The following is a 21,721-nucleotide window of genomic DNA, read 5'->3' as shown; positions in this document are numbered from 1 at the left end:
ATTGTATTAATATAGTATTTGTCTGTAGTTCATCCAGTGGTCTAGGAATACCTGCTGGAATGGTTTTTTTTATGTTGCACTAAACTGTATGTAAATTTAAGCATTATTAATTTTCTGTAAGGAAAAAAAACCTCAAGTGAACATGACGTGTAATACTTTGTCTATAATTATTTGACTACGGAATCAATTTCCTTTAATTAGAAGGAGTTTAAACAATGCGTAATTATCAATGAGCAGATAAAGACCTTTACCATGGATGGTATGCATGGTAGGCTGGTTGTCCTCAGCAGACATTAGTTTGAGCCGATATGTCCATCATAATGAGAGAATTAAAGTGTGATAGTGCAATGTTTAGCATTGTTAAAGTTGCACTATCCATGCCCCACAGCATATTGAATTTTTTTTTTGGAATTAATTTTCAATTTGTATATTTTATTTAAACAGAAAAAAACCTAATATTCTTCCGTTTGGGCATTTTCAACCCTCTGAAACTATACTCGGGACACAAATGATTCAAAATTTGCACTTATTCCATAAATGTTTGTGATTTCTTTTGTGTACGATGCCTCATTCAAACGTGAGTAACTTTCGTATCGCTCAAAAAAATAATAGCAATTTAAAAACCAAATGTACATTTCAGGGTGAAAGTCAAAAATAGCATGGGGAGACAACTTTAAGGGATGAGAAAGGGTATGACTTCTTCAAACCCTGGCTCTTCTAAATCCACCAGGAGGATTTGACAGGATTCAGGAAGAATGAGCCTAGTCATTTCTTATTTAACATGGGACTTTGTACCCCCTGAAAGTTGAAGTGCAAAAAATGTGTCATGAATTTTCCACTGGTTTTCTGCATAGTCAAAGATTTTGGTCATGTTTCTTGTATGCCAACAGCAATGGTTTTAACTTTGAGTATTTATGGATGTTTACTTAAGTTGATAATCTTCATTTATTAACCATAAGATGGAAGGTTTTTGAAGAATTTAAGAAACGGAGTGTATAAAAAGTTGTACATTTTCCTAAGAATTCATACCATAAAAAAAATGATCGTTGTAATTCTTGTACTATTACTACATTTGCATTGACATAAACTAATTTCCATTAATAATGAATTTATGGTAATGAATTTAGACTTTTAGATAATAAACTTGAAAACAAATGTTGCGAAATGGACAAATTGAATGGTGGTTCTTCTTTTAGGGGGTTGGAATATTGTATTTGTGCAAACTATTTGCGCAAAGTAACCATCATGGGATGGGGTGTATGTAAACACACTTACAATGTCTTTTGAATATATTAAAAATATAAGTCAATTTTGTCAATCTTTAAAATCAATCGCGGGAACAAGTGATACGCCATGCATCGCAAAGGTGACTGATTAAGGCATTTTAATCGACAGTTAATATTTTTTATAATCGGTTCAGAAAGATTACTTTTTTCACTTTTTGCCACGCATGATAAACATTTGATTTGGAAGAATTGATTGCCACAAAAATGCAAATTAGAGTTTTGTTCACTGTGCCTCATTCCTTCCTTCTCGCCCTTTTCCGCATAATTAGAATAAAGTATGATTAAAATTTAACAGCAGGGACGGATGAATACCAGGCCGACTCCGACACTTTCCTAAATTTTAGAGAGAGAGAAAATAGAGGGCGCTATTTATGGAGACCAATGTTTCTTGACGCATGGAATCCGTTCCGTTCACTGCTCCATCACTCGCGATTAATTTTTTTTTGGGGGGGGGGGGATAAGTCCACCCCTGCATCTACGGAAATAAGATTTTAACCAAAGTTTCATTCAAATTAAAGATAAAATCGTAAAGATGGCAATGTGTCCATGACACCCCCCCCCCAAAAAAATCATATCATGTCTGGCATTTTTAGAAAACTTATAAAACTCTTTCTGGTAGAATAAAATTACCTGTCTGTAACTGAAAAGGTGTATAAAACTGTAAAGGTCCATAAAAATAACTCATCAAAATTCAAACACCTCAACAAGTTAGCCTCTTAGCTTCATAATGAATTGATGGAATTTGCACCATTTTACTGAACCGTGTACATCGTATGTGCAAAATGCAACACCCCCCCCCCCTAAAAAAAACCACTCTCAGACATGCTGATAATTCTGACAATATTACCGCTGATAGTGAACAAGCGAATGACTGCGTAATTGACAACATTTACGCTCGAATCAATTCCTTCGTGCAAATCGCATTTTCTTTCGACCTGCTGGCCACGAAAATCCAAATTGAGTTTATTCTGTGAGCAGCTGGGCAGAAAAAAAAACTAGCCACTTCTCTCGGATCTGCAAGATTATGAAAAGCAACTTCCTCCATGAGTGGATGAAGACGTTTTCACAATTTCAGTCTACTTTCCGAAATTGACTCCGCCTATGATGTGGAAGAGGGGGGGGGGGGTTTAACACATTGGATCCGCAGAAGGGAATGGAGAAGAAAATTTTCCACAAAAGTCATCTATCATGGCTTGCGTGCCATGACAACAGTAGTGATTGACAGATGTCTCGACTGGCCTGTTCACTTCACTGCGCAGCTGCATCGTAAATCGTTAAGTCCGTCCAACGACTGTTGCAGTTGAGTCTTTACCACGTAAAGTGCGGATATCTGCGGTTGTTGGAAAATTCATTTGAGATAATGAACTCATTTTAACTTTGAATTCGAAACTTGAATGACTGTTTCTTTTTGTCACTCCTTGTTACTATCTGGGGTGCTATTTTAATAATTATTTTACAGCGGAGTGAGAATTTTGACATTAAGTTCATAAAATATTAAATATCCAATAAATGTAAGAAATACTTTAGTGATTGTGACTTTTCAAGCAAAACGCAAATTTGTGTGAAAAAATCATCCAAATTATCGAGCATTTTGGGCAAGTTGTAGGTGGATAAATTATTATTTGTTATTGTAAAAATTAGTTATTAATCCCCTAAGATTACTAGATACAAATAAATGACTGGAAGGAACCTTGCATAAATTGTCCAAAAATTCATCTTTAAAAGTTATTCAAATATCTGATGTAATACTAGTAGTTGGACTTTTCAAGCAAATCGCAGATATTTGTGTGTGTGGAAAAAACCCATCCAAATTATTGAGCATTATGGGCAAGTTGTAGGTGAAGAAATTTATTATTTGTAATTTCACAAATTGGTTATTGATCCCCTAAGATTACCAGACACAAATAATTCACTGGAACCTTGCATAAATTGTCAAAAGAATATCATCTTTAAAACGTATTAAAATGTGCCAGTTTTCCCCACATAACTGAAAGGAATGTTTGTCCTTTAAACAGCATACAACAGCCGTCTGAGATTACCCATCTCATTATGATGCACCTGTACACAGTTATAATACCACACAGTTTGTATAGGATGCCCTGGACGTCCGTACCATAGAAAAAGAACGTGTGCATATATCGCATGTGAATTCACAAATTACATGGCTGCTTTCTCCGGGCCGAAGTGATCGAATCTAGCCGCCTAAACTGTCAATTTCCAGCCAGATTACTGGCATATCTGCGAGTTCATCGGTCTCTGTGGCTCTCTAAGATTGATGTGGATACGGAAGGAGTGCATAGAATATTGTCTTTGGATGAGTATTTGAGGGAAATTTTCCCCGTTTGATGGTTTTTGCAGTGAACGGCGCCGACAACAGCTCACGGTGAATCTGACCGCACACACACGGCATTCGTTCGGCCCAAATGGCACAGAGGGTGGGTAGCCAATTCTATTGTGCTTTGGCGTCTAATCCAGACAACTCATTTGCTTGATTTAGGTTTTTGTTCAGCCCCCGATTGTTGGTGTTTCTAATCGGCGAGGACGTGCTTTGTGTGTATTTGTATCGCATTATTTAACACACAAAAAGGTTTGCAATGTGTTAAGCAAACGGGGTTACTCTTCATCAGCTTGTTACGATTTAGCATGAATGAACTAGTTTGCGCAAGCAAGTTGTATGGAAGATGCTACTGCCATGCTGTGGCAGTGTAGTCTATTCTTGCGCTTTTGTGTTTTGCCTGTTCAGTAGTTTGGAATGTTATGTATTTTAATATAATTATACATTTTATGTATACATGGTTGAAAAGTGTGCTTTAGTTTGAGGTATATTGCGTTGTAATCTGCCAGACCTTTTTACGGAGAGATCGGAAGGATTGAGAGAAAGTACATTGCATTGAATTGTGGAACAGTGTACGCTAATATATACCATTTCTTCATTGCACAGTTGGCAGTTTCTTTAATTGCAATCATATTTTACAAACATATTGTCAAAATAGTGGCTTTTTATTTGTTTTGGACAACAAAATTGTAGCTATAAAAAGGGCGATGGCTCCTTTGGACACAATTTTGCAAAGATCAGCTGAAAAGTTGAGAAAATAAAAGAATCCATCTGCCATGTTGGAAAATTCACCATCTTGGGGGGAAAAACGGGGGCCGCCTCCTTCATCTTTTCAGAAACCCAGACGAGAAACTATTGGTTTTTTTTTGCTCAGCCTAGAGTAAACGAAGACTTATTTGTGAGACGTACGCATGAGGACAAGTAGGAATTCGTTGTTAATCAGTGAAGCAGAGATTGTTAAACAGGAGAGCCATAAAATCAGGTCATATTACTTATTTGGCCAAATAAGCCAGTTTGGTAGTAGTCGAGGTCAAAGGTCATTCAGGATAAAATCGCTGACATGATGTTTACGTGATGTTATGCAAATAAACATTCTGCTAGTAATTAACACGTGTGCGTTGTGCGCCTGTCTCCTTGCACGTTTATGCGCCTTTGATGCGCATTCGATTTGATGAGCATGTGCAGTTGAAATATCGAACTTGCTTATATTGAGACAATGCATCTACATTCTAAAAGCCCCTGGTTTATAGAGATAACAGCAACCGCTAGCAAACTTTTACCAGATTTCTTCAAATTGTAGAAATATTGTAGAAAACTAGAAATGGTGCAAAGGCTCATCAATGTACAATGCTGCTTCAAAAAGAAAACATGTCCCAGAGATTTGTTGATTATAATTGTGTGAACTTAATATCTCATTGATCCATTGTTGAAAATACACAAAAAGTTCATGAGTAATTACAAAAATTAGGTCCAACCTTGAATTTGTGAATAATTTATAAATTAAAGTAGTTTTTAACAAAAACATTATGCCAAACTCTTTTACTTAAAGTTCAAAGCCTGCGTTGCTTCGTGGAAATGTCAAGTTTCCCGATCATTCAGTGTTGACTGACATTGAACTCATCTGTAAAGCTGTGACTGAAAAAAGTATGGAGCAATCATGATTTCAGAAGCACAAAGGAGATATTGAAATTACTCCATTTATTTTGAAATGTTACAAGTGCTGACAAACGACACGAGAAGTTTGTGTTCAGTGAGATTCCATTTCTTTTGTCCAGCTAGCTTCTGAAGGGAAACCAGACAAAAATCTTCTTTGCCTACAAAGACATGGGGGGGGGAGGGTTGCTTTTTCGGAGGACTGTGTACATTCATGCTGTGTGCACATAATGGTATCCACCATCACCGGCTAATCACGAGGAGACAGGATTATGAATCGAATCTCATGCAGCCAGTCTCCAGGGCTGGGATTCCAGTTTTAACGGATTGATTTACTCAAGCCGCATCTATTGAAGTCTGGCACTAGGGGCCAGACAGTCCCAAAATGAGATCTGCAAAATTTTATTTCATTTTTTTCCTTTTGCACAGCATGTTATTTGAATTAAGCGCTATCATGTAACAATGATGCAAGGCTGAGTAAAAATATTAAATAGTTTCTCCAGGCTTTTTGGAAAATAAGGAGGGAGCACTTATTTTTTTTTGCTTTTATTTCCCCAAGATGGCGGATGGATTCTTCGATTTTCTCGACTCTTTTTCTGATACGAAATTGTGTCCAAAGCAGCTGCAACCCTTTCTACATAGCTACAATTTTGTTGGAAACAAATATAAAGACAACATATTGACAATATATTTGCCAAATACATTGCAAGTGTACTAATAAATTTTTTTTTTAAAAGGAGGCGGGCAGTAAACCAGAAAGCGGGCAAGACGAGAAACTTGTTTATTCTTTTACTTGGCCTAATGGTACATGTGTTGTTGTGCAGAATATCACCGGCACAAAATGTCATGAGGGTGTGTTTGTGTGAATAGCCATGTAATTTGAAAAAGTCATGTAGTTTGAAAAAGAAAACTGGGTGTTTCTTCTTTGGGGGGCGGGGGGGAGGGCAACTTTTGTCAAGTTGTGAGAGATTGCACAAAAGGCCAATACACCGGGAAGCAATAACAGTTGCCCCATTTTTGCTTTGTTCTGTTTAAAATTGAGAAGTTCAACCCTGTAAGTTCATGTGGACTAGTAACGTGATGATGCTTTACATAGGGTCAGGCATACCACCATAATCAAGAGTCCAACAGTTTGGGTGTAGAGTTTACCATGGTGTTGGATTTTGCAAGAGTGAGGAAGGTTCCTAGTAAATCACTCAAAGGGGTTAGGGTTAATACAGTATGGGAAAGAGTGAAACACAACAAAAGTGGTTTACATCTGAAAAAAAATGGCAGTGTGGACTCTTTTTATAAATGTATTTCAACTTTTAGTTGCCTGAGTATCTTAGTCAGGGTTTGAAATAACCCCTGATACTCCCTGGACAGTGATTTAAGTGTTGGTACAGTGAAATTTTGACAAGTCAAACTCAAAACAACTGTTAATTTAAACAAAGAATCCATTCCCTTCAGTAGTGTAACAATGATATACAACCCTGCTGAACTCAAAACTCTGCTTAAGTCAAATTTGAACCTGTTCCCTTGAGGTTTGACTTATCATGATTTCACTGTATTTTAGTACATTTACTTTATGACTGAACTAAACTGGAACCCTTGTGGTTCTCACACTACCAACTTTTATTTTTAATCAAGTGCAACATTTGAAGTATCATCAATTTCATAATATTCATCTTCATTGGGGAAATTATTATTTTACCACTTACATTTTACCCTGAATGTAACTGAAAAGTTCTCGTTCATGGCTTCGACCTTTTCAAATAAAACGCCTTTTCAACTTTAAGCTGCTAAATTGAGGTGCTTTTTTAAATTCGAAATAGACACAAGTTTAGTGAAAATCTCATAAAATTGTTGAGAAAGTAGCTTGTAGATTTTTGAACCTGAAAATTAATGAAAACATGTCAACTCATTTGGTATAAAATACACCACCTATTCTTTGTCTGATCAAATTATTTTTAACTGACCAATTTGGATTCAGTATTGCTTCCCTTGTGATCCGTCCTACATTGGGAACCTTTCACATGATTTCAGTATTGTAAATTATGACATTTCAAACAAGCAGTTAAAATATTGGGAAAAACGTAGAGTTTTTTTTTAGTTACTAAACCAGCCTGTTGTTTTCAGCGTAATGCAAAGAGACAAGGGGGTGGTACAACTGACAGTTCCTGTTTTCCTCCGGTATCAATTGTAACTTTTCCGAGCTTTTGTCTCCCGTGGCCTTTGCACAACAAATTGTCTTAATCTGTCTAAGGCTTTAGCTGCTAGCTTGGCTATGTCCATAGACTTGTTCCAGCCATAACTTAATTTAATATACAAAGAGAAAGAACCCTGCGTATTATACCGGTACCTTGACCTGTAGGTTATATGGGGTCACCCTTAGTATGTGGACAGTCATTTTCCTGGTATGCCAAACATGACAAGTTCATTTGAAAAAAGGTTGCAAGGATTTATAAGTTTGTTAGTAAGGCCCAGAAAAAGAAAAAAGAAGTAGTTTCTGGAGAGAAACAAAAAAAACCAGTTTCTCGTCCGGCCTTTTGTTTTGTTTCGCAAGATGGCAGATTTTTTCAAGATGGCGGATGGATTCTTCAGTTTTCTGGACTATTTTGCTGATACAAAATTGCGTCCAAAAGAGCCATAACCATTTCTACAGAGCTACAATTTTGTGGGAAAAATTTAAAAGACAACATATTGACAATATGTGCAAAATATTTTGCAAATGTATGAGTTAAAAAATAAATAAAAACAAAGATGCAGCCGGGAAAAAAGGAAAGAAATGCTTCTGCAGCATTCATGTATTTGACTGTCACTTGGCTACTTCCTTTGTTCAATGTTTAAATTATTATTGCTTGAATATTTTTCTGCATAATTTGAGTGAATATGAGAACTAGATTCTTCCAATGAAGGCTGTGTATTACATGTATATCTTGCCTTTATATAATAACTGGGTTTTTGCATCATTAAATGTGTACACGCATGTAAATATGATACCACTGTAATGCATTTAGGCACTGCGGATGATATCTAGAGGCAGTGCGGATGGCATCCAGTATAATGTGGGCCTCAATTATGCATGGCTTAACATAATGCAGAGCACAGCCATCAAGATAATGCATCCTCCAAACCAATGGACACTATTTTTCCCTTTCAGCCTCATCTTCCAAAATCCTCCAAAACCACCCGGTTGATTTTGAGGAGGGTTGCTATAAGGTTAACCCTAACCAACCTCAATCCTCCAAAATCCCTGTGGCAGTTTTGGAGGATTTGGGAGAATTGAGGATGAATGGTGTTTGAGAAACATGAGGATATTGGAGGATTGAGGATGAATGGTGTTTGAAAAGGAGGAGGATTCTGGAGGATTGAGGATGAATGCATTTTTTTAAGGCAGGACTGTCTGATGATTTTGAAGGATTGAGGCACTGGGTATCCTTCATTTGGACACAAGTGCAAAGCATTGGAGGATTTTGAAGGATTGAGAATGGTTCCTAGCAAAAAGGGCCTAGGGAGTTAGGGTCAATACATCAATTTGTAAAAAAAAAAAAATTGAAAATGTGTTTGTTTTCAAACTTTCTTGAAATGCAGTATCATGAGGATGGTTTACCCCATTACGGCGGTCTAGAATCATCAACTACATCCATGTACGAGGCCCACGCCCCCCGCTCGGCGGTCCACTACTCCCAGGCCTATGGCCAGCCCAGCATACCTCAGCTGAACCACGCCCCGGCCGTGGGCCACCCACAGTTCTACCCAAGCCACACCCCCAACGTCATGACGCCGGTCTCCACGGGGGTGACAGACATTCACAAAAGGGACAAAGATGCCATATATGGGTAAGAGGACTCGGTTTTTGTTTGTTTGTTTGTTTGTATGTTTGTTTTTACAGGGTGAGTCCAAAAATCGGAATCCAAACCCCGAAAATTATATTTCATATTTAAAAAAGTATATAGCACCAATAATGACTGGAAAGCCAATTTCATAAGCTACTTTTATGAAAAAAATACTGAAATTGCTCAATTTGTTCAATGAATATCACGATTTAAAACAATGACCCTAAAACATCTTTCGTCTAAATATCTGATTTCAAGAATCGTCGTCACAATTGTCTTCAAACATCACCAGCGATAAAACCTCAGTTTAAAAGTTAACAATTTTCAACAAAGTCCTTTTGAAGGCCTGTCTTTAAAAAAAAAAGGTGGATTTTATAAATCATATTGTTTGCCTAACCGGGGTTGTTGATAAAGATATTGTGTACTACCGGTACAGTTGTTGACAGTTGTGGAAACAAGTATTCTGTGTCATTTTCTGTGTTGTTCCAAACAGTAAGAATACACACTAAACTGCTTTTTTTGGACGAAAGAGGTTTTAGGGTCATCGCGTTTAAATGGTGATATTCTTTGAACGGATTGAGAAATTTCAGTTATTTTTTTCATCTAAACGTAGCTTATGAAATAGGCTTTTCAGTGATTATTGTGTTTGGTGCTACAAATTTAAAAAAAAATGAAATACATTTTTTGGGGGTTTGGGTTCTGCTTTTTTTTTTACTCACCTTGTATGTCGTATAAATTTATTTTCTGGAAGGGCGGAAGAGCAAAATATCGGTTTCTCCCCACTTTTTGGCCCTAACTGGTTATTTTCTTATATTTCTTTTGGCAGTTTTACATATTTTTGTTGAGAATCTATGAGATTAGATGAGGGACAAGTTGGAGTCGCATGTAGTCTAACTTTTCCTCTTGATCCTGCAAGTGCCTACACGTCCTTTGCATGAGTTCCGCGCGGCAGCAAACTCTGTGAATCCACATGTATACACACACAGCAGATGAGTCGATGATAGGATATGGCCTCGGGTCAACCAATGAATCATATCAAATCGAAAAATGTGTTCCGAATTTACGCACCGGGCACGTGCCCGCTAGCACGACCAAGAGGTCTTCATTTGACCTTATTAGTTTGGCCAGATCGGTCCCCGAAATCAAGGGTGCTTGCTAAAGAGGTGCTTACCGGTACGTACACGTGCGTCTATGATTAGTCCGTTATGTGACTAAAGGGATAGTTTACAGTCTGTGATAGGTCGAGACCCTGGGAAAGCACCTAGAAAGATGTGACTGATTATTCTCTTTGGCAAAGTGACATATTGCCGGCTTGACGGGAAACATCAATCCACATAGAAATATTTTCCTGAACGGATTTCCTCTTTTAGCTTAAATTGAAATGTATTGCATCCTGATATACATGTGCATGTACACGTGTCCTTAATTAAAATAAATATCCACACTTTTCTTCATGTCATCAAAGACGTGGAAGATTGGCCTACATTACTGAATATGCGAGATGTTTGCCAATTTATGGTCAAAGATTATTCTTAAGTACTGTCTGTTTTCGAATAAGTTAGTATTTGATTATTTAAAACTGCGGTTGACCGAATTTCAAATATTCGAACCCCACCAGCTGCAACTCGGTGCCACACTGGTCAAAAGTTGCACGCAAAGCGCGCCGATAAAAAATTTGCGTGCGGCGATCAATATTGTAGGCCGCTGGAGAGTTTTGCAGTATTTTCACAGGCTCTGCTAAAAGTATGGGAACAGTGAACCACCGTCCACAAAAAAGTGGCATCTGACAATTAATAATAATAATGTGCTTATATAGTGCTTTCCATCCTTACCCAATTATTACCCCGTTCATCAGGCCATGGGACCACGCGGCAGCCAATTTCAGCGCTCAATCGGTCCTCGACCCTCACAGGTACCCATTTATACTCCTGGGTGGAGAGAGGCAATTGTAGTTAAGTGTCTTGCCCAAGGACACAAACACCGTGTTCCTGGCAGGGTTCGAACCCACGCACCTTCGTACATGAGTCCAACACCGTAACCACTGGACCATGGCGTTCTACCTAATTAAGTACCGCATCTTTACAATTTAAATAACATCACAGTAGTTTGTGTACGTGCGTAGTTTTTTTTTTACGAATTTTGATCCGACAAAAAGTTATTTGAATATTTGGTTGATGATTGAATATTTAAATATTCAGTATAAATATATTTGGAACAGCCCTATGATTCTTTGCACTTTTTAAAAAAATGTTGATATTCAAAAAAAAAAACAATTTATGTGCATGTAGTTAACACATTTTTTACCAATCGTACATAAACAGGAACTTTATATCCTACTCATTAAACATCAGTACATTGTCTTTCCCTAACTTTTTGTCTCGTCTCCGTCCATCTTTAAACTAAATCTACAAAAAAACAAAACTCATCTCTCTTTTTGTGTGTGTTTTGTTTGATTTTAGCCATCCCTTATTTCCGCTTCTTGCACTCATCTTTGAGAAGTGTGAGCTTGCGACCTGCACACCGCGTGAGCCGGGGGTGGCAGGCGGCGATGTATGTTCCTCAGAGTCCTTCAATGAAGATATAGCTGTATTTGCTAAACAGGTACGACCATTCATCTTTAACCCTAACTCCCTAGGCCTTTCTGCTAGGATGTAGCCTAAATCCTGCAAAATCCTCTATTTGGCCTCATGGAAAATGGCATGCCTGAATCCTGCAAATTCCTCCATTATTACTTGAATATGGTCCGTGGAGGGATGACCACTGCCTGAATCCTGCAAAATCCTGTGGCAGTGACTGTCAATATGTTGAGGCTTGGCCAGTTATATCCTGGAGCAGTACGGAGGATTTCAAGCATAATCCAGGCATATACATGTATGTATGCATGGCTGAGCAAAAACAACACAAGGTCCGGCCCAAGACCTCGACAAAGTGCATCCTACAAAATCAGTAACGCACTTTTGCTATGTAACCTCACTCTTAGAAATTCCTCCACTTTGGCAAAGAGGATTTTGAAGGATTCAGAGCGGTTAGGGTTAATTTAGTTTTTTTTGTAGTGGTTGGATGAAAATCTGGATTTTTTAAAAATTTGGTGTGATTTCCACTGTTCAATTTGAATTTTGGAAACCGTATTCAGGGTGAGTAAAAAAAAACACGGTGTGCGTTCTTTCAGCACAACGAAAACAATTCACACACATCCCTATGTGATTTGTTTTCGTTTTGCTGAAAGAACACTTACTTTTTTGTGATCCGACGACAGAACTTTAAAACGGTGGTTGTGTTCAAAATTCCGTAACTTGAAAATTACATGAGTGATTTTAATGATTCTTGTACTAAATGAAAGCTTATGAATTGGGCTGTCATATCCTAGCTTTTGAAAGTGCGACATGCAAAACTTCACTAAAACAATGGTTCCGACATGTGGGTTTCGTTTTTTTTGTATTCGCCGTGTATTCGAAAACAATCTTAAAAAAATTAAGCCTTTCATTTTTTGTTAACAAAAAAATAATCTAAAAAACATATTCATGAACATCCAAGATTTGCTCCATGGTCTCTGCTTGCAAGTGGCCTTCTTGTTATATGAATAGCCTGCCCATTTGTCTGATCAGAGAGTTACCACCCACTTCTTTTTACCATTACAGCTCTGGAGTGTTTTTGTAAAGGCCCAGTAGTCTTGCATTGAATCCCACAAACTATACCCAATCATTGGGAGGGCATTGCATGCAGCACCTCACTCGTCACTTTTTGTTGGTGTATGATTGTGAGCTGAATGGGAACTTTCGATGAAATCGGATAAACTTTATTCGGTTTGGAAAAAAATAAAAGGATAATAGCCAATTTCTCCCGCCATCAGCTTTTTGTACAGATGTAAAACCTTTTTTCTTGTAAGAAACTATTAAGTAATAATCAAAGGGGATTTACAACATTTGCTTTTGCTGTAATTTTGAGAAATGGACGGAACTAGTATGAAATACAGACTCCTGGGTTGTATTGCACATGCCTTGGTGAACATAATTAGGACAGAGACAGGCCACGTGGGAGGGTTGGAGTCCATAAGGAAAAAGAGACCAGATTTCATCGGAGTCCAAATTTCCTATGACAGCGGCTTTTCATAGAGTGCTTTTAGTAATAGAGGAAAAGCAAAACAGTCATTACACGTACAACAGAGAAAAAATTAATAGGCAGAAAATCCTGAATTGTTGGAAATGTTTTTATATTGCTAATAACAGCAAGGCATGTTTTTATGCTACAGAAATGTGAAGGATTTCGGTGATTTCGCTTTTCATGTAGAAATTCATTTGGTTTTGACAAACGTCTTTCTGGTTGATCACTCCTGATTTACATTTAAAAAAAAAAATTCAATGTGCAATTGTGCATATGTACTGGTTCTTGAGATATGCAAGATTGCTTTGAAGAAGTTGTTCTTATAGCGCGATAACTATAATATTTCTTTATATCTCTGCTTTTAAAGTTTCTCTACCCGGGCACTTCAATATATTCAATTTAGTCCTCCTAATAATTTGTCACTTTACAGGTTTATTATCTTTTTATAATTTTGGATGTTTTCTAAAAGCTTTTATTTTGAGTGACATGCCCAATAATGCACAAAAACATTTGTATTGAAAAAATAGCTAGTTAATAATATTTTAAAACATTATTTTTTTCAGGTGAATATAAAAAATAGCACTGAGAGAGCAATTTGTAATGCTTCATTCATCAATATTTTCTATCCTGTGCCCCGATGTAGAAAAGGAACCATGGTTATAGTCAGAATAATTGTAAAGTAATATTTTTTTTAGTTTACTCGTACATTTCACTATTAACCCTAACCCCCTTGAGTGATTTATTAGGAACCTTCCTCATTCTTGCAAAATCCAACACATTTGTAACTCAACACCCAAACTGTTGGACTCTGATTATGGTAGTATGCCTGACCCCATGTAAAGCATAATCAGTTGACTAGTGCAGTACTCACTCCAATAGATTCCAACAAAATATGCAGTTTGATTTTAAAGGGTTGGGTGGTTTGGGTGAAGGACTTGGTATTAGGCTAGCTCTCGTCAAGGGCGGATCCAGGGGGGGCCAAAGGGGGCCATCCCCCCCCCAAAAAAAAACGAAACCATTTTTTGTTTTATGTGACGTCGCAATAAAGGCAGGCAATGAGTACACCACCATCTTTTCCTCAAAAAACATTGGCTAAAGTGGTCAGAAATTGCCTCAGATCGCACCACAGAGCATCGAGAATCCAAAAAAATTTCGCGGCCCTTAAGCGGGCCCTGAAGCCCACGCTGTAATTTTTTGACCCACTTTTTTGGAGACACACTTTTTTTGTTGGCCCCCCCCCCAAAAAAAATTGTGTTCTGGATCCGCCCTTGGCTCTCGTGCCTTGAATTATCAGTTATGAGGAATAGTGGTTATGTCAATCTTCTCAAAATGATTTTTTTTGGTTGCTTTGTTTGTTTTAGGCAAGGACTGACAAGCAGTACTTCTCCAGTAATGAAGAACTTGATAGTTTGGTGAGTAGTGCCAGCCATTGTAATATGTATTCACGTGCTACTCTTCATAAGAAAAAAAAGAAGACTTTGGTAATTGCATACTTTATTTCACTTAAAGAATTTATGTGGAGTGTTTATATGTGGACTTAAGCAAGGGTCGGCTTTCTTTTAACAGCAGAATGTTCCAACAAACTGTGGATTTTGCAAGGTTTTTTTTTAAAATCATGCTGTCTATCAAGATTTTGGTATTCGTGTAGTTTAGGACAACTTTGTGTTTTACATTTTCCGTTCATAACTCAAAACCCTGTCCTCTTTCCACAAAATTAAAATCTTAGCGAACTACTGGTATTTAGATGATTCCAAACACAAAGTGACTTTTCTGGCTTGTATTATAGCCAACTGTTTAGGTATTAAGTCCCAAAACATAAGAGTGTCTTTTCGTTCTCTTATGGAACGGGGTCGTAAACTACCGGTACATGAATAGCAAGATTTTGACATCTTTCCTTTTTTGAATTAACAGTCCATTGTAGTCATGTTCTGAACTTCTAAAGTTAGTCCAGTGTAAAACTTTAAAAGTTAGTCAAATTTTCTTTTTTTTTCACTAATTATGGAAATATTTCTGAAAATTTTTAACAATTTTTTTTTATTCTAGAATGTATGTGCAGACCATCTTTTGATCTTTTTGACTGCACGGAAGATTGCAGATTGAAGATTTTGTTTACATTGTACCTATTGGCTTCATATTCTGTCTTGATCTGGAACTGACAATTCTTGACACTTGATATGCACATGTACACATTTTGGAATATGACCAAACTGGCTTATTGGGTTGGTATGCCGGCTGGTACCCACTACATAATGAAAACCAGTCATTTGGGGCTTAGCCGGGCTACTTAACATAACAGGGTTCATTGTGTATGGTCCCTGATACTGGCCCGAAGGCTACATTCCGATGTGTATGCAGCATTCAAGTACGTGTCGAGTATGCGTACTATGGTTCATTCATTGTGCGTCAAAGCAAAACCACAAAATTAATGGCACTGAATGCCATTTTGGGATAAATTACACCTACCCCTTTCATAAATATTTCTGTTTTGTTCTCTTTGGTGTAGGCCCTAGCTATGCTAAGATAAACTCTTTGTGTTGATACTAAACAAATTTGATTTTTAAAAATTTTAATATAGAAGTCAGCTGTAGGCCTACATGTTAATTTTTTTTTTTTGGGGGGGTTGCACTTTATCTGTTTGTTTGGTTTATTTCTGTTTGTAATCTTACTGGAGATACAGATAAAATGATTGAATATGAAATAAATATATTAATAATTGTGTTACAATAGACTTGTCAGTCTGTAATCTAAAACTATGAAAATGAAGTTTGATTGGGGTGACATCCAAGGAGAGATTACAGTTTAGCAGATGGAACACTTGCCATGGCTGTGTATGATATTACAATACAATAAAACAATGACAGACGTTGTAATATTCCAGAAAATGACGGTAACAATTTGGGCACCAACATCACACGCTGCGTATGTGCTGTTTGGTCCCATCCCTGGTCACTTTTTTAAAAACATGTCGGACAATTTGAAAATAATTTAAAAAGGGCAAGTACTTGCTCAACAACATTTGGAAGAATACAATTTTAAACTCTGTTTTTTTAATGTTAGTCTTCAATCAAGAGTGCAAGATGTAGTTCTGCTTAATGTGAGCTCTGCTAAACTACACACAGTAAATTCACTGGGTATACTAGGTTCCAATCGTATGACATCAAAGTACCACGTTGCCATCTGGGTTCCCCTTGATTGGCCACCATTGCAGTAGGCAAGAGTTTGGTTAGCAACCGCGTTGTGCGTGGTAAACTAGCCAGTAGGGCTTATTTCCACGTAAAAGAACCGTGAATTCTTTATCAAACAGCATTGATGGTCACTATCTGTGCCACGTACGGTTGTCGTAATCGTGCTGACCAAGCACTGGGCTTGTTTCTCACAGTTTTTGCCATCCATTACAGCTTTGAGAGCTTGCATACTTTCCTACTGCATGGTACACTATAAACGATCTTTGCCTACTACAATGGCGACGCTTACTTTCTGGTACCCAGATGTAGGGCAGGTCGTGAGTGAGCCCTTTTTCACAGAATAACGGTGAATGCTGGCCTGCGTATGACTGAGTACACCTCTCCCCAACTGCGTACCAGGTTATTGCAGATTTTCTGTACTACCGGTACCACTTTAAGTACAGACAATAAGCTCAGAGCCATGCAAGTGCTTGAACTTAAAAGTCGTGTAGCTGGCCGGCTTGCCCACACTAAGCAACCAACTCACTGGCAACCCAGCACAACTTTTTTTAAATTCAGAATGACACGAGGATTTCCTGCTGAAGACAGAGCGCGCATCCTAGAGTTTCATTTAACTGCTCTGCCTACCAACGTCCTCCCAGGGTTTGACTCTGTGCACGCTGCTGGCTTGTGTTGGTGGTGTTGCTGCAGTTAGCAAAGCACTGATAAGGCCACAAAAAAAAAATAGTTCTGCTTCCAGTTTCCCTACCTTCCCTATTCTGACAGCCCCTACCTTAATGTTTTTTTTATGGGAAAAATGAGAAAAAAGCACCTAAAGCCATCAATTTCTACCTTTTACCCTTGACTTCACGTAGATGCCTCCATATGATTGTACAAAAAAAAAAAAATGTCCCTACCTACATGTACCTGCCTCATTCTCAAATGCCATGTAATCAGAAGCAGGTTTATTATTTTTTTGCCTAATTACTCTCGGTTATTGAAATATTGCATTTATCAGGGTCTCAAAAACGTGAACATTTAAAAGATGAATTGACTTCGATCCTTTTTCCAATCCTGTAAACCATTTTCTATTAATATAAAACACACACCTTTTGTTTCAGTAAAGACCTTCTTTTGAACAGGTATTTTGATGGGTTTTTTTTGGCCAGTAGTGACATGCATGCCCAATGCGCTGCTTTTCACTGTGTATTGTTCAGAAAAGTATTTGCCAGCTGACCCTACTTTGCTGTTGGGCATGCTTCTAAGAAACTGGTTTAAACTTTCATGCCTTTTAGAATGCCAGGTTTGTTTGAAAATCTTGAGAGGTCATATTAACTGATGATTGTATCCCCAAACCTCTGTATTCTCATAATCTGCTTTTATCATTTCACAGTTTTTCATATTTTTTAAAGAGTTTCAGTGCTACCAGGGAAATAATAGCAAATTTGTAAGTGAGTAGACTCGGAACGAAAAAATTGGAGTGCCGTTAATGACTTTACATACAACGTACAGTAAGACTTATTTAAAAGTTAAAGTAAAGCTAATACAGAAATTATACCGAGGAAGATTTGTAAAGGAAATGATCAGGCAAGTATTTCCTGGTGCTTCGTCCCTCGGGGACAACTCATTTTGTTCTCCTTTTGATTTCTTGAGTGATTCATTCCCCAACTCAAAACAGACGTTAAAAGAAGTCTTGGAAAATATGGCCCACCTGTTGTAACATCCCAATCATATTTATTATCATTTCCCTCCCTTTTCTCGAAATGAAAGATACAGAAAGACACAGCCCTTTAAAGACTTTGGCAAAGAAAGACTTTTTTGGTGTGTCTCTTAAAAAACCGTCAGAGTTTGAAATGTGAGAGCGCTAAATAGATTTTTGGTATTCACCGGAGGATTTCTAATTTAGCTGGGGGTCTGTCTGGATATTAGGCCGTGCCTTCCGTTGCTTGACTTTCATGCCATATCTTGTCATTTTTTTCCCCTGCCAGACGTGATGCGACGTGACTCGAGAGTCCCCAAGTTGTGTTTGGGACTTGTGCCCGAGCCAATTCTTAATTGGGACCCAAGGAGGAGTTAGACCACTTGGCACCTGCCGCGCTCATGTAATTTGGCTTCATTGGGATTCAAATCAGTTTTGTCACTCGTTTTTTTCTTCTCTTTTCTCTTTTTCACAGATGATTCAGTCGATCCAGGTACTGCGGTTTCACTTATTAGAATTGGAAAAGGTGAGCCTTTTATGCTTTTATTTTCTTCAACTTTTTGTTGAATGTTCAACATTAATGAAACAATTTGCACAAATCTATTATTTCAATTGTTTCATTTGATAGTCACTTTGTTTAGTTTCTTGATCATTAGCTTGTCCTCTTAGAGAAGATCGGCATTGGGAGGAAACTTTTGTTTCAGTTTTTTAAGTTGAGTGATTTTTCTGGCTTGTTTTTTTTTATCAGGGCTCTCTTACGAATTTTACCTTAATTTAAAAATTAGGTCTCAGCAGTAGATCCTACAAACATTGTGAAATTATTTTAATATTCATAATGCAAGACAGTTTACCCATTCCTATTGGTTGAGAAACCATCACATGGGTGGTTTGAAACCGCTGATAAAACACCGCCTGGTGTTAAAACACTTAATTCCTGCACCGCTGCATTCTGCGCCACATCACTGAATACGTGCCACGTGCACCAGTGTCCATAAAAGGAGATTTTTAGCACTACGAGTGTGAGGCACATACCATAGACACGACCAGATGGGTGTTTCACAAAACTTGAGGTAAAATTGTTGAACAAAATAATTGAAAAATGTGAATTTTTGACTTGTTTTGACATTTTGACTGAAAGGTATTTATGAATGGGAATAAATTTGTGCTTGGCCTGTATTAAACAAGTTTGTTTAAAATTGGCTAGGGGCCTGGACATGGATAATGGCGTGAGCCGAAGGCTAGGGCCATTATCCGTGTCCGGGCCCCCAGTTGGTTTTGACATACATGTTTAAAACCGGTCAAGCATGTATTTATTCCCGCATTAATGTATACCTATGCAGAATACTGAATTGTAAGAGCATCATCCAAAGTCAGCTCTAGAAGTTGAAACTACCTGTCTCTGAAATATTGCATCTTTACATCTCACTGTTGGTGGCCATACACAAGAAATATTGCAAACTCTGTATCTCCATGAAGTTAACACAAAATGTCATTCTTCCTTGAATCCAGTCAACTTAATCATTCGCTTCTTTAAGACTCAAGTTTTGATGTGTCTCTGAGGGTTCATTGGAATTTTGCAAAATGATGAAATTCACATTTGACATTACAGATTAACTTGTATATTGAAAAAAAACTAAGTTAAAAATCTGCCAAATCTAGCCCATTCTTTACATTTACAAAGATTCCCGATCGATATGAAGTCCTTTTCAGACATATCTCATGAGTTTACCTCTCGTACAGCTACTAGCAGGAATTCGCACAGTTTGTACATTGAGCCCACTGCTTTTAGTGTGCGCATACGGTGGGCACTCCAAACCCTGCCCGGCACAATCGCCAGTTTCAACACAACATGTACGGTCTTAATGGTATTGCATATTGACTAGCTGTCACAGTAACAGCCTTCCGGGTTTGATGCCTGAACAATATGGCCCGGGCTACGTCTACCTTTCCTAGATTTTTCCTTCTTTTTTTTTAACGCGGGGAAAATTCAGGATGCACGTCAATGTCAACACTTGTGTTCATCAGAGAACTGTAATTGCATTTGTATAAGCCATCAACATAAGTCCACAGCTAGTGTGCAGCTTTCAGAATGACTGCCCCCCCCAAATAAAATCCTGCTTTTTCCACCTTTTATCCAAACTCACCCCCCCCCAGGCCCCCCCCCCCCTTTTTGCTAAGGAGAGAAATTGGAGATAATTTGTTCATTATTTTACTGTTTTCTGAATTAATGAAAACAAATATGTGACTGAAAGATGACCTCAAGCAAAGATTTTGTGAATAGATGTTATATGTACAAGGTTCCTAGACATTCTGGAAATCAGGGAAACCTTGAAAATGAGTTTCCATTTTTCCAGTCACGGAAAATTCAGAGAGTTTTTGAAAAATCCGGGAAAACTCAGGGAATTTGACAGTGACCCAGAAGGGACAGGTTTTTTGCCAGTTTGGCGTATGTGCGTCTTGTGCCGTGCGTCCAATTTGTGTCCATTGACTGGCTGGCTATGGTGGCTTTTGAGTGTTTACGTCTCCAGACAATAACAATTGGCTGTGCTACATTTACACCACCTCTTGACTTTCCAGCAACCTTGTTAAAAATTTAAACATTATTTCTCATGGAATTTTGGAAATGTCGCAGGGAAATATCAGGGAAAATTCAGTGAATTTCGTTTTTGTAAAGTGCTGAGAAATTCTGATTTATGGCTGGTTATCATTGGTCCATTCGAGTTAAGGAGCCAGTATTTTCAAGAAAAACAATTTGTGAACTGCTGTGGCAAAATGAGGAATGTCCACCAAAACCTTGTTTTGAGTAATCAACATCTGAAGTCAGATATACTAAAAAAATCATGTCAAAATTGATATAGTTTTTTGGTACTTTGGGGTAGCCAAGGTATCCAAGATTCACACTTTACCCTTTTGTTCAGAAAAAAATACCCCCAAAAGTGGAAAAACTGAAGTTTTCACTGCAATTGGCAGCACAATACGTATCTTTTGTTTCAAAATCGTTAATAAATTTGGTATCATTGGAAAACCAGTGATTTGCGCTTTTAACATGATGTATGTAACTGGAAAAGTTAAAGGAGGGGGTTATTCCTCATGATATTGGCAGGGCACATTTGCTATAATGCAAATTATTCAGCAAAATTGTTTTGATAGTAGCGTGAATTTGAAGTTGGAATTTAACATTGATGAAAATATCATAGGTAATGAAACCGCGAAGGCTCAAATTAGTACTTAATGTGTCACCCTAGTGAATAAGGGATGCATATGAAAAGGAACTTAACAATTCAAATGGTGCTCACTAAAGCTATTTTAGGCATCACAGTAACGATGCACATTTTTTGTTTTGCTCTACAAGGAACACTAATAGTGTTATGGTTTACGGAATTTATTTTGTCACGAGAACCTAATCCTCCCAACGGTGACCCATACCTAGACACGAGCTAATACGCGCCACGTGTGCAAGTCACTGGAGCAGAACCCCGCAGCCGTGGGCAAACATTGTGGCCGAACCATTTTCGCAAGCTCTTACCCCCTCAAACCTCCCCGTGCAACAGGATGTAACGTTAGTTAGCAGCACGACGCAATCCTCCTCTAGCCAAGAAGAACCCAGGAAGTGTATTTTCTTCGCGCAATTATTCACCGAGCGTTGTGATTCATCGCGCGGTGCT

The 21,721-nt window shown here is 37.9% G+C and overlaps 1 protein-coding gene across 2 annotated transcripts in view; it reads left to right on the top strand.

The window, feature by feature from the left end:
* The first annotated feature begins 3,374 nt into the window (after positions 1 to 3,374).
* Positions 3,375 to 21,721, top strand: part of LOC119745591 (homeobox protein Meis1-like) — a 65,104-nt gene continuing 46,757 nt past the window's right edge. For both annotated transcript variants that reach the window (XM_038222066.1, XM_038222067.1), the window contains exons 1-5: positions 3,375 to 3,721; positions 8,848 to 9,095; positions 11,552 to 11,693; positions 14,555 to 14,605; positions 18,532 to 18,582. In XM_038222066.1, the coding sequence (XP_038077994.1) occupies positions 3,710 to 3,721; positions 8,848 to 9,095; positions 11,552 to 11,693; positions 14,555 to 14,605; positions 18,532 to 18,582 (504 nt within the window). In that variant the 5' untranslated portion in view covers positions 3,375 to 3,709. The remainder of the gene's footprint in view (positions 3,722 to 8,847; positions 9,096 to 11,551; positions 11,694 to 14,554; positions 14,606 to 18,531; positions 18,583 to 21,721) is intronic.

Source organism: Patiria miniata, unplaced genomic scaffold, assembly GCF_015706575.1.
Source record: "Patiria miniata isolate m_02_andy unplaced genomic scaffold, ASM1570657v1 HiC_scaffold_7, whole genome shotgun sequence".
Lineage (NCBI taxonomy): Eukaryota > Metazoa > Echinodermata > Asteroidea > Valvatida > Asterinidae > Patiria > Patiria miniata.
The sequence above is the reverse complement of the archived record's forward strand: the minus strand, read 5'-3'. Positions and strand labels throughout refer to the sequence as shown.